Raw genomic sequence first — 13,569 nt, forward strand, 5'->3', positions numbered from 1 at the left:
AGACTCTAGTCTGCGTACCTGTTGCATAAAAACATATATCAAGATCGAACTCAATCCCTACCCTACAGTCATTCTCCAACTTCCCAGGGATCGACTTTCCTTCTTACGATCTAAGTTTTGCCACATTAGTGCAAGTGATATAAAGGCCTCACACGCCTGTGAACAAAACCTAGAACAATGCACTTTCCTAGCTCTGAAACTAACCTGCGAATACCGGCAAATGACCAGACGACTTCGCTGAGTGCAGCTTCACTCTCTGGCAGGTGGGCCGTCCTGCCGCAGCTGCAGGCTCCCACTGCAGCGGGGACCCAACTCGGTCGGTCTGCAGGTAAAAAAGGAAACATCAAAACCAAGCCAGAGCGTCAGGCATCATAAGTAAAAACAGAATATTCTGACTCCGAATTTAGTAACCTCCAAGTTGCCCTCTTCAGAGACAATATTTTTATTTATTAGTATTCACTATGGGAATGTTGTCTAACTCTGTACTATCAATGGCACAAAGTGTGGGGTTTCAGTGACAAACAACATAATAGTGGAAAGAAAGCAGGTATGCAGTGGGCCATGTGTCACATGTTCAGTTATTTGTAGAAGAGGCGGAAGAGAGTGGTGCAGGGTAAAACTTCAAAGTGTGATTAGAAGAAGAAGGGAATACCGCTGAGGTCATAGCCATAGCTTGATTTGGTTTGGATTTTTCTAAAGAAGTGATCACAGATGATGAAAGGGTTCTGGCTTATATTAGGAATGCACATATGACCCATCATCCACCTGGTTTCTCTAGACTGGACAACAAACTAACTTGGTGGAGAAGTGTACGGTGTGCAGCTGAAGGTGCATGGTGCTCACAAACGCATACAGGACTATGGAGGGTACACATGTACTCTGGAATAAATACTCCCTGACCATGTAAAATAGAGCAAGAGACCCTTTGGGTGTTTCCACCCGGGGCCCTGCCTCAAGTGCATGGCATAGTGCCAAACTACCCAAGGAGATTCTCATGCTTTTGCAGCTCTGTGTAGACAGGTTAAGTGCTAAAGTCAGCAAATTCACCCTGTTGGCCCAGATACATGCCCAGATTTCAGCTGCCCCTACCAACGCTGTGATCCCCTCTTCCTGTGCCTGCACCTCATGCACCACAGGAGGAAGGCACACTAATATCACATTCTCCAAGTCATGAGCAAGGTGTCAGGCCGGGTATGAGAATTTAGAGGAACAGCATAAAGTGGGCTCAGGGTCCAACTTATACAGAGACTAGAAAATGATCTGGTATATCTTTTGCAAGGACCGGTGGGCAACAGTGCAAAGCTATCAGGCCTCATATCTATGTCTGCGACCCATATTTACTGCTGCATGATCCACACCTGTTTTCTGGGTAGCTACATCCTACAGATGGTGCATGTTCGCCAGGGAAACTGCAGATCTCACCCACAGATTTTGCCCCCTGAACAAAGGAGTTTTTGGCATGCACATCCTGTGTCTGTTGTGCTTGGGTGGTGTGGTATGTCTTGTACCATGCAGTTCCTAGATAAACAAACAGTGGGTGGAGGCACTTTGCATTGACTGGACAATAGATCCTGCCAATTGGAGCCCTGCACTGTTCAGGCTGATGCTCATGACCGATGGCTGTCTCTTGTTATGCCAGCACAGCTGCTCTTCTCTGGGTCCTATCCTGATGGAACAAAGAGCTACAAGCGACGACCTGCATTGTGACTGCACTGAGGGCGCGTCGGGGCAGAACAGAAGGCTAAATATGTTTGTAGAGTAATGACAGTGTCTGCTGAACTGAAGGAGCGATACATTGTTCAAAATCAAAGACGAATTTGGCTGGTTCAGTAGATAAAAGTTATTGTTCAGGAAGGGCACAGGAGTAATTAATCTGTTTGCCATTTACACAGCATCTCCCCTTCCTACCCCACCTCTGGCATGTCTTTATGAAGGATAAGATGTGGAGCAAACAACTGAGCTAAGTTGTAGTGATCATTTAAAAATCAATGGACTTATGGAGAAGCAATTCTGCACTGTAGTAAAGTGTGGTGATGACAGTCTCCATAGCAGGAGGAGTGGGGGAAAAAGATTGGACACAGTCCCAGTGCGTTGTTCACATCATTCTCCTGATGTTTTACTGTGTAAGGGTGCAGTAAGAGCAGTGCATTGGGCCTAAAAGGACTCACAGGAGCATGGCAGGATTCTCAATATATACACAGAGTTACTTACAAGCTTCTCCATCATACCGCTGTTGGGTTTCGAAGCTGTGACAATGATAGGCGCCTGAACGAAGAACCTTGCTACGGATTGCCTTTTTCCGCACCAGGGTGGGGGAGCTGAAAGAATTTTCTTGAGCAGAGTCACTGGTGCTTTTCCTGCTGTTTCCCTCTGGCTTTTCTTCCTAAAATGAAAACCACAAAAGGAAGCAGTTGTTTTCCTGCTATTGCTTGCCTCTGTGGGTTCCTCAGAAGGATCTTACCAATGCAGAAGAATATTAACAGAGCATCATCAAGGGCTCTCAAGGCGTGAACAAGGTATTGCAGTGGGATTGAAAAAGAGAGGCCTAAGAATGGACAAGCATCAAGATGTCACTTTTTACCCAAAATCCTACTGGGGTAAGATTTTTAATATAGGACGTATACAAACCCTTATCTTCATGATAATTGGCAAGGTCCCAAGCATTGCAATAACATGTTTTCACGAGTTGTTTTTTTAAAATCACTTTTCACTATCATGCATTAAATAACCAAATAGGCTTCCAGAACCACGCAACTGTTTTTTCCAACACTGGTATAGAAACTTTAATCTCAGACCATATGGTTTATGTGGACAGCCCTATTCTTTATCACCCCTTTCTAAGACTTAGGTTATAAACATGAGCACCATTGTAGTGCATTGTTTTGCTCCCATTACAGCAAAGGTATGCTACAGCACGTGGTGTACCACTGTCTGCACTGAAATCCTCAACCTTCTCCTATGTGTTCAGACCATGGTACACAAATTCTCTTGATGGAGGACTTTAATGTATGCATTGATATTATCCAAGGGCATGCACAATGTCAAAGCAGGAATCTCCCTGCAAAAATACGCTATGGGAAATGTTTCCTTAACACTGAGGAATAAACAGAGGCAGAGATTTAAGTTACGCTCCAAGTGGTGTTTTGCTCCACTAAGGGCAAGCAAACTTCAGCTCCAGCTACCTGTGGTGATCAACAGAAGTCTTTTCGAAGAGGGCCAGTACTGGGAATGTGTTAAAGCCACAGTCCACAATACCAAATGAATAAACGATTGCACTTAATTATGCTTATCAATAATCACAGTGTTTGAGGCTGTGTGAATATAAGGGGAAATCTGCCCCCAAATATTTTTGCTGAGGAGAAATACACAGAACTAGAGAACTAGAGTCCCAGAGAACTTATGGAAATGAAACCTTTAAAACCTGCCACGAAGAATGTCATTCAGCTGAGGGAGAATGGCAGCAAAGAGACTCTAGACTATTTTAACAGTCGGACATAAAACGTAAATTGTTAACAGCTGTGAGGTTCACATTTCACATTCTCATTTCAACATTTCTGTCTCAGATTTTTTCTAGCACAGAAGAATTGTGCCCTGACTCACCTGGCAGATGTTTTTAGTACAGGGTGTGCCTAAGCAGAACTGCCCCTGCTCACCTAAAGTGAGATAACTTTTAACACGGATAACTCGCACCCCCATGACAAGGTCAGGGCATGACTGATGGTTGGTGGCAATGTAATAATGTTGTAGAGTACAAACATTTTTCACAGCACCTCAAGTTAGAAAGTCTGCTTACTACTGGCTTCTGTCGTAAGTAAGGCATTTTTGGAGACAGGAAGAAAGAGTTTGCATATAGATCTACGGGGAGTTAGGAACTGTCAACAGTTTGAGGTAATTATTGTTTACTACAAAGTAGAAGAACAGAAGTGATTTTCTGTTCTGTTTTTATTTGTATAATGAGGATGTTTTTGCCACGATTACATGTCATTATTGTTTGTCTCTCCTTTATTACTGAGTATGTTTTAATGGGCAATGATATAGATAAACACCAAATCAGCTAACTGATATTTCAGACAACAAACATCTGCCTCAAATGAACTAAAATAGAGGCACTATTTGCAGAAACCTGCTTAAGTCGCCACAATTCAAGTTTAAAACTCTCCGGTCTACTTGACGGACAAATGATATTTAATCAGGTACATAGAAAGGCAAACTGCAGATTGCAGACCAGATTCTACTGAATAGTTAAAAAAAAGGAGTAACCAATGGATAGTACATGCACATCACTGCATTTATACAAGCCCAAGACCCTGCTGATGGGAAAGGGTGGCACAGAAAGAACCATGTGACCCTTCACTAGGTCCTGCTGCCCTGAAGAAACCAGTACCTTGATCCAAAAACATAAAAACCTGGCTGTCCTGTTTAACTCTCCTCCATGAAAACCTTCAGCTGAACATGCTTGGAAAGTTAGTTTTTCGCTCTTCACCAGTCCATCTCTCTCTCAATTTCACACTCAGCAGTGTGGTTGCTTTTGTCTAGGCTGCATGTACTCTTTCCCTATAGTGTTTTCTGTCTCCCTTTTTTCTCTAATGTTTGTCTCTGTAATGTGTGTTTTTCCTTTGGTTAACTATGTTTCCTTTTTTACGCTCACATCCTCTACCTTCTTTCCTTTTCTGTTTGACCCTCTTTCTTCGCACACTCATCTAACATTTCTTGATCCACATTGTTCTATCTTCTCTTCCGCATCTCAAGCTAAAAAAGTGTAATGAAAGCTAAGAGAAAGCCTCTCGTGTGACCCTATTGGGCTGCACATCCAGAATTCCAGGTACAGGAGCTTCAAAAGTTTTCTGACCCTGAGCTTCTGATGCAATCTCCATATTGTGCTGCTTGCAGGTGGGCACTAACACTTTAGCCAAAAGTGCTCGTAAAGCATTTTATATATTATTTTAATGCAACAAATCATGGATCACTTTAACCACACTCACTGTGAAAGGGTGAAACAGTCTAACAACTCTGCCCTTCGGAGTGAAGACATACTACCTTCAGACAGATAAAAGCTGTGTTCAGAATCTGTTTACAGAACTTAAAATCCACAGTTTTTCTCAGCAACATGGACCCAAGGCGATGCTTCGTGGAAAGATAGATTTGTTCTTTAGCTCTGGGCAGATGCCAGTGATCGTTAGAACATGCTGCATGAGACTACCTTTTATCCTTCTGATTCAGCTTCCTATTCTTTTTAGTCGATAAAATAGGCTTCATTGAGCTGAGGTAATAGTTAAAGCAGTTGTAAAGGCTTCTTGACCTCAGTAAGTTGACCTTGTTAAAAGATCGATTATGATTACTATTAGTTTGAAATATACAGAAAGTCAGCTCACACAACAGTATCTAAATTAACATCTATAAATAATGTTTGCCATATGAGGAGTTGGAGCTTCAAAAGAGTAGTGCTTGCCTTTAAAGCTAACTACAGACTTAAATGTTCTGCCTATCTAATTTGAGACTCATCCATTCGAAATAGGCGGCGACCCTGGGGTACGTGCACAGTCCTACTCCCTTCGGTGATATTAGCTACTGCAAAGTGATGTTTCCAACAGGGCTTCTGAAATGTTAAATGAGATTAAAGAAAAGAAATGTATGAGTGAAAACATAGGAGAGGATTCTTACCTTGATCTCACATTGATTCACATCTCCTGCAAATGGGATCCTGCGAAAGGAGATTAGTGCATTGACGGTTTGTGAGACCATTTCTGGATTTAGAGGCTCTCGAACAATTGTAGGAGCCTTGATGGAGTCTACTTTGGGCAGCTTCTTCAATGTTTTCTCCTGCTCCTCACGATGGCTGGAGAGATAATGGAGCTGGAAGGTGCGGCTCAGCAACAGGTTCAGGACTTGGACCTAAACAAATCAGCAGAGAGGTACTGTTTTAGTTGAAAAACAAACATTGATGCAACACACAAATCAATTTGCGAACGTCCGAAACCCATGTAACAGAATTAACACTAATAAACTCCCATCAATCCGATGTAGGAAGATAGAAACTCTTTGAGAGTCAATAATGTAATTCTAATGCAATAAAAAATGTATGAGCCGACTCATTCAAAGGCAAAGCATGCATTGGAAATTTGTTCAAACCTAACAAACCATCACTCGGGATAAGGATCATATCCCAGCTAATCAACCCTGCAAATGCATTCAATGAGTCATGTACTACACTGATGCCAAACCTGATACTAAACAAAGCAATGAACTAGGCAGACGCTGATCTCTCTAAACATAAATCACTTAAACAAAATGTATACACCCCTATCAACCTAGAAATACAGTAGCTAAAACCAAATGCTTTGTTTGCTCCTATTTCACTCTGTTTCATAAGAGTCCATTTTACTCCCTCTAAGCCTTCCCTGTGTGGTAGCCAGGAGTATAAACAGTTCACATTAATGGTACACAACCAAGTTTCTTGTAGCTTGCTTCATTCAATATGTTTACATTTCCTTAAAAAAAGCTGTGGTATTTTTTATGTAAGAGTCCATAGCTTGGACAACAGGTTGCAAGAAATGATCCAGACATTTGCCTAATAATTCTTGTAAAGACACACAAGCAGATACAATAGGTTGGAATTGTCATTTAGGCACTTATGAATTTCTGGTAACATGTATATTTTAGAACTCCTTGGAAATGGTGTGTGAAGTCATTTCTTAATTTTTTCTGTAACCAATCCATTTCCCGAGCTTTTTCAAAAATATGATCAATAATTTTTTGAAAGGCTCCAGTGTGGTTCCAGTGTGATCATGTGTACTGTGCCATCGCTTACATGTGCTGTGACTTTACTGTCATAGTACTCTGTGTCCATCAATACCATGCCTCCTAGTTTATTAGCCTTCTGCAAAGTTAATTCAGTTCTAATAGCCAATGATTTTAACAAACCCGAATCCTTCTTAGTCACTATTTTAAAGCCTTTTTTGGTGATAGTTAAGTCCTTTCAGATCATTACTGACCAGAATCTCAAAAGTATCTAGTAGTTTATGCAATTTCAGAGGCATGAATGTGCTCTCTGGTTTGAACTCTATATACAAAGGCTCCTCGTTTGATGATGATTGCTCCTGCATAGTTGAAAAGAAATATTTTGAATGTACACTTCGCATGAACTTGAATAAAGCAATGTCTGTCTCTAGATGGTTATTGTTCCAACACAATTATCGGCATGCGTGCACCTTGTGAACATTGGAATATTCAAAACAAACCTTGATCATTCAGTTCTGGTATTTATATGAGGATAACTCCATTCCTCTTCTCTCTCTCAGGTCTCCCAGCATCACTGCTACAGTACTTCAGTGGTGGCTTCCACCTCTCACGTGATGATGCAGACGGGATGAGAAAGAGCCAACACTGGCACGCTTACATGACTCCCAGTCGGGCTTCCGTTCAAATCGCAGCACCGAGACCGCGCTCCTTGAGGTTTCTGAAACCATTAAAGGGGTGTTGGATACCGGGGGCAAAGTCATGCTGGTGTTGTTGGACTTGTCGGCGGCTTTTAACACCGTCCCCCATGAGGGCCTGCTCGCAAGACTCTTTGAGATTGGCCTGCGGGGGACGGTGCTCAAATGGTTTTCTTCCTTTTTGGCCGGCCGCCGGCAAACGATCTGGACATCATCTGACACCGCTGTAATGCCGCCTTTGGGAGTCGGGGTCCCTCAGGGCTCTATATTGAGCCCGACCCTTTTTAACATCTTTATGACCCCTTTGGCGGCGGTGGCGGAGTCATTTGGTGCCCGGATCGTGTAGTATGCCGACGACACCCAGCTCCTCTTCTCTTGTGAGAGGGGGGCTGACTTTGACGGGGAGAGTATCCAGAATTGCCTTGGGGCTGTGTTCGCATGGTTCCAACTGAACAGCCTCAAGTGCAATTCCGACAAATCGGAGGTACTCTTCTTCGGGTGCGATACGGAGCCCAGCTGGCAGGCCTGGTGGCCCATCGACATGTTCCCTCCGTCCGGCTCTTCTCCCATGGCTAAAAACTTGGGGGTTAAGATGGACAAGGGGCTGACGATGAAAGCCCAGATCCTGGGGGTAACCGGCACCTGCTTCGGCCTTTTAAAAATGTTGCAAAGGTTTCTGCCTCTCTTGTCCGAGGAGCACAGGAGGCTGGCGGGGCAGGCTCTGATAGGCTCCAGGTTGGATTATGCCAACATTCTCTACCTGGGCCTGTCAGAGTATCTCCTGCAGAGGCTTCAAGTTGCACAGAACGCGGCGGCCAGGGCCATCTTTGGCCTAAGTAGACGCACCAGCGTCTCTGGGTTGTTGGTGACGTTACACTGGCTACCCATCCGCAAACGGATCGCCTTTAAGGCTCTGACCTTGGCCTACAAAGCGCTCCATGCTGTGGGAGCTAAACATCTCCAAAAGAGACTGACCTTTTACCACCCTACTCGCTCGTTGAGGTCGGAATCTCTACTTTTTGCGGCAGTTCCGCGTGTGAAGAGGGCTCGCCTCGGGGGCCGCTCTTTCAGTCTGTTGGCCCCACAGATGTGGAATTCATTACCGCTCCCTTTGCGGGGGGCGACTACTCTCCTTGATTTTAGAAGAGGTCTCAAAACCTGGCTGTTTTCCCAATAGGTCTGCCAGTAGTTCCGTTTTTTTTTCTGTTTACTTTTTAACCTCTTTTATCTGTGTTGTGTTATTCTGAAATCTGTCCTCCTTACCTAAAGCGCCGGGACACTCTTTTTGAGTAACCGTTGCGCTATACAAAAGAATAAATAACATAACATAACATAACAAAATGTTGATGTTGATTTTACTAGAGGATTCCCAGCTTCATGTTAGGGAAGTCTAACATCAGGGACAGGTAGGATAGATTCAGTGGTACAGACCTCCTCTAGCCTTCCCAGTGGTAGCAAATCAATGTTAATCTATAGATTCGTACCATCCGTTCTCTTCGTCTACTGCTCCCATACAACGCTCAGCACCTGTGTCTCTGGCGTACCAAGAGAATGGGAGAGTCACACTTTCGGGACCTGAGCTGTTCTTCCCTCATAATGCTTCCTTCCTAATTCCTGGGAATTTTGGTATCAAAGCTCTACTTTTCTGAGCACCAGCTAACTCTGACCTCGGCTCTTTGTTCTGAGTCTGAGCCTAGAAGCCAAATTAATCACAGTCACCTTGACAGGACGCAGGCCAATATTCAACACTCATTTATGATGTTTTGGAGTAACTGACATGCAGTGCATAAGCTACATCAGATAAGACATACACAAACATTTGTCACTCACCTCACTAGGCTGGCTACCAATGAAGAGATGACAGAAGACCTCCTGAGGTGGACTTTGTGGATTCCGAGCTACAAAAGCAAACTGGCGATCTGCTGGTCGGCATGTGGTATACAGGATGCGTTTGAGTGCGTGGGCCATTAAGAGAGTCTGCGATGCAAAAGAACAGCTTGAAACATTTGTGAGAGTCCCAATTAGTAAAATGATCCCCAAAGGGAGGAAACACAACCCAACCCTAACCTGTCATTGCTTCAGGTGACAGAAATATTTAAACCACTTACAGCAGAGCAAAAGAACAATGTATTGATAATGGTTATTTAGAACATGGCTACTCACAAACTTTTTTTACAGGGACAAAATATATGGCTTTTTAGCGGAGGATCACAATGACCCTTACGGCCAGATTCATGAAACAAAAATCGGCTTGCAAAGGGCTAGATTCTGAGAATCTGGCCTTTTGCGAGCGCAATTTTTGCATTTGGGATTCATCATCCCAAATGCAAAAATCGCTATTAAGGAATTCACACATTTGCGAGGAATTGCATTTAAGGAATCTCTATTTGAGATTCCTTAAATGCAATTCATGAACCATTTAAAAATTGCGAAATCGCAATTTTGGGCGGCTATTTACTGCGAGGTCAAACCTCGTGGTAAATAGCGAAAACTTAGAAAAATGCATTTAAATGCATTTTTCTAAGTTGCATGTTACACACACACATGTCCTTTGGACATGTGTGTGCGCAACACCAATGTGGATTACATTTCAGGGGTGCTACAGGGTGTCCTTTGGACACCCCTGCTAACAGCGATTCGCACATTGATATGTCTTCCCATTCATTCCTATGGGCCTTTAGGCCCATAGGAATGAATGGGGAGTTATTCCTTATTTGCGATTAGCAATTAGCTAATCGCAAATAAGGAAGCTGTAGGAATCGCAAAATAAATTGCGATTTGAACATGAATCCCGTTTTGCGAGTCTGTCATAGCGATTCCTTATTAATCTCGCAAAACGGGCCTTTGATGAATCTAATAGTTAGTCACTACCCCACCCTTCCTTAACAAATTGTTAACCTTCGTTTAGTTACAGAAGGTGTACTTGCAAATATTTGGTTGGTTGTAGTTTTTAAATGTCAGTGGTGAGTGTGGCTGCAGGTTTTCTGAAAGTGCATATAGCCTGTAACACTGACTATGGTTGCATTTTAATACAATTTTATAGCCAACAGCATTATCGAATGATAAAGGGTGCAGTCTAAAACGTGCTGAGCTAACAACACTGGTAAAACTTGAAAGACCAGTTTATTGAGAGGGGCATCTCAACCATAAAGGGATAGATAATGTGAATTGGTGATGTTATATAAACAAAGGCGTCAGTAATATTGGACCGGAAAGTAAAATCGCTTTAAAAACAATGTGAAGGGACTGTTTAAGCGTTATTGTATCAAAGAATCTTTCAGAAAAAATGTAAACAAATATGAATTGTGAAAGCTGGTAAACAGGAGACAATATAAAACTCACTTTTGAATGTATTTGGCCTGATCCAAGAAAACAAACTTAAAGGTTTGTCCAAGTTTACTGTTTTTCGGTATTCACGAAACTGCAATTTAATAATAAGTTTCAGTTGCAAAATAGTTCCTAGGTAAAAGGACCGAAACATCATGAGAATTGAACCCAATGCATACAGGATTTAGGATTCACTTCAAAGACTTTTAGAATTTGTTGCAAAATATTGCATTTTTAAGCATTTTGGAAAATTTGATGATAAGTTAAATGTACAGCGATAAATGGAGATTCTCCCTATTTCCCCCAAAAAGCCAATATTGCCATTGTTCACAAGGTATTTACAGATTCCACCTGCCCATACACAGATAATATCATCTCCACATGACAGCCCTTCAGGTCTGGATAGTGATCAGTAACGTATCCTCGGTTTTTCACACTTTTCCTCAAACCTCCTCCTCGGCTTCATGCTCCCGTGCCAAGCCAGGGGCCCTGCAAATCTCTTCTTGCGTGAAGACGAATATGATAGCTTTGCAGCATTTGTGGTCAAACTGTGGTCCATTACTGTCATGTCAAGAGTCTGAGCTGCTGACCTGTTGACTATGCAACAGAGGGGAAGAGCCAACATGGAGAAACCATATACATCCTAACCTCCCTTCAGTCAGCCCCTCCTCCTAATTGTGTTTTGAAAATAACATTACTTGGTGACGAGCCACCCACCTTCACCACCCTCTCCCTCCACGATTCACAGAGTATTCCAAGCATCCTACCACCCTCTCAGAGCACCCTCGAGACTCTGCCTCAGCAATACCTTTAAAAACATGCCAATACCTGACATTCTCCTACCCTCTCCCACCACCGTCTGCAGCGTCTCTCCCCCTCTACACTTGAAGCCACATTCTGGGCGCGTGGTTCAGTGTGAGAAATACTGTCCGCATGGCCTGGAATGTTGTGGGTCTGCTGTGACCCTCACTGACATAGAAAGGCTGTCATTGGCATTCTCCTGTCTTTCTTGTGTCTGTGGAGACGCGAAAGAGGCGAAACAATGCAGGTGAGACGGAAGGCCAAAACACCCGCCATTCCGCTGCTTCGGAGCGGCCTTGCGTGACCTCGGTCAGTTGGGGGAAGAGCGGGGAAGCAGGCTCTTACCATGGTGAAATGGTAGCACTGATTCATGGAGGTGGGAGATCCAGCACATTAATAGGCAGAGCTGAGTTGGAGCCATGCCAGTGGTCTGGCTTGTCTTTAAGTAAAAGCGCAGGCCGAGCCATGAACATGTTTGGCATGTAAATTATGCCATCAACATCATGTAAATATAGGGTAAGACTTGGAGTGTTTCACTTTAGTACATCAGATTATGTCAGTGTATTGAGTGGTAATTATTAGAAGTGAGTTTCTAAAGACGAACTCAGAAACACACCCCTTCTGCCTTGATGATGATGCCATTAGAGAACAATGTGAGACAAGTCAGGTGCCATGTGCCCCTATGTTTGGTTAGGGAGTTATTATAGATGAGGCACATTTGTATCTATTAAACCAAGTAGAAATGTGTGCAGCGCACATCCTGAACTCATGTATTTCAAGTAAATACCTAGGATTGCACAGCTGATCGAGTTAGGAAGCCGTGGTTGATCAAAAGGTTTTCCTGGTTTCAAATCGTGCAATTCGCCACTAGATGGTACCCCTTTCCCGTTTTAATTCAAATGTTAATGCTTCATGTTTAAATCTTTGAGGGGGTAAAGCAGTACACTCTTTGAGGGGGTAAAGCAGTACAATCTTAAATAAACATAACATGCCATATTACATGTAAAATCAAGTTGGCAAAAGTAGTCTTGATTTCCAAACTACGGGGCATTGGGTCCGCTGTAGGATTTTATCCGGCCCGCAGAGTCAGCCTGGCTAGAATATTTTATTTAGCCCGCAGACTGTAATAAGCCTTACTCGGCTTCATACTTATTACTTTATGCATTTCCTAAAAAGAACAGCGGAAATGCTGGATGCTTTATCAGTTTCGACCACAAGGTGTCAGAATAGGACAAATATGGAAAAACAGAAAACTGCCTAGACTAATATCTTTTTTGTTTGTCCATAAATGTATATTCAATATTCATCATCATCATAATCTTTATTTCAGTTGTAAAACCATAAAAGATACACACATATTCTTCCTTAGCAATGGGGCCCATGATACAGTTAACACAAGTAAAAGTAGATATTTAATACACCAGGTTCAAATGGTCAAGTATCACGTAATGACAATTGCAAACACAGAGGAAATCGCTAAGATGCAACATTTCTATGTGTGTACTTAATTACAAATCAAGTAAAAAGGATAAAACAGGAATAAAGTGCGAGTGCAATAATGACTAACAATTTTCACAATTTAAAAAGATTTTGATAAAACTTTGAGAAGGAAGTTAAAAACATGTTCCTGGGGATTAAAGCACCCTCCAATCGTAAGATTTTCACTACAGCTGGTCCCTGACACAAGGAAAAGTGGGCAGGAGCCTTCGCCTAATGGCCCACAACCGGCCAAGAAATTTTGCAATGGCACATACAAAGGATGGTCTCGTATCCGATCTTAAAAACCGTAGTGCGTGAAGATGGCTATGTGTCCCCAACTGTCTGCATAATGGGACCAACCAATTCCTTCTTGGTCTGTCGTAGGCTGGACATGCAAAGAAAACATGGCCCACAGTTTTGTTTGGGGCAGGACAGGATGGGCATCCCTTGGGCTGGCTGGTGTTGTTTAGCCAAAGGTTGATAAAGGCATTGATGGGTATTGTACTGTATTGCAATTGCATTCATATAG

The 13,569-nt window shown here is 42.9% G+C and overlaps 1 protein-coding gene across 4 annotated transcripts in view; it reads right to left on the minus strand.

Moving 5' to 3' along the window:
- Window positions 1–13,569, minus strand: part of SH2D5 (SH2 domain containing 5) — a 150,002-nt gene that overhangs the window by 10,722 nt on the left and 125,711 nt on the right. For 2 of the 4 annotated variants that reach the window (XM_086921632.1, XM_086921630.1), the window contains exons 5-9: window positions 10,776–10,854; window positions 9,264–9,410; window positions 5,662–5,892; window positions 2,212–2,383; window positions 205–322 (exon numbers count right to left, since the gene is read on the minus strand). In XM_086921632.1, coding sequence (XP_086777758.1) covers window positions 205–322; window positions 2,212–2,383; window positions 5,662–5,892; window positions 9,264–9,401 — 659 coding nt within the window. In that variant the 5' untranslated portion in view covers window positions 9,402–9,410; window positions 10,776–10,854. The remainder of the gene's footprint in view (window positions 1–204; window positions 323–2,211; window positions 2,384–5,661; window positions 5,893–9,263; window positions 9,411–10,775; window positions 10,855–13,569) is intronic. The other 2 variants (XM_086921629.1, XM_086921628.1) reach the window with 1 other exon arrangement.

This window comes from Lissotriton vulgaris, chromosome 5, assembly GCF_964263255.1.
Source record: "Lissotriton vulgaris chromosome 5, aLisVul1.2, whole genome shotgun sequence".
Classification (NCBI taxonomy): Eukaryota; Metazoa; Chordata; class Amphibia; order Caudata; family Salamandridae; genus Lissotriton; species Lissotriton vulgaris.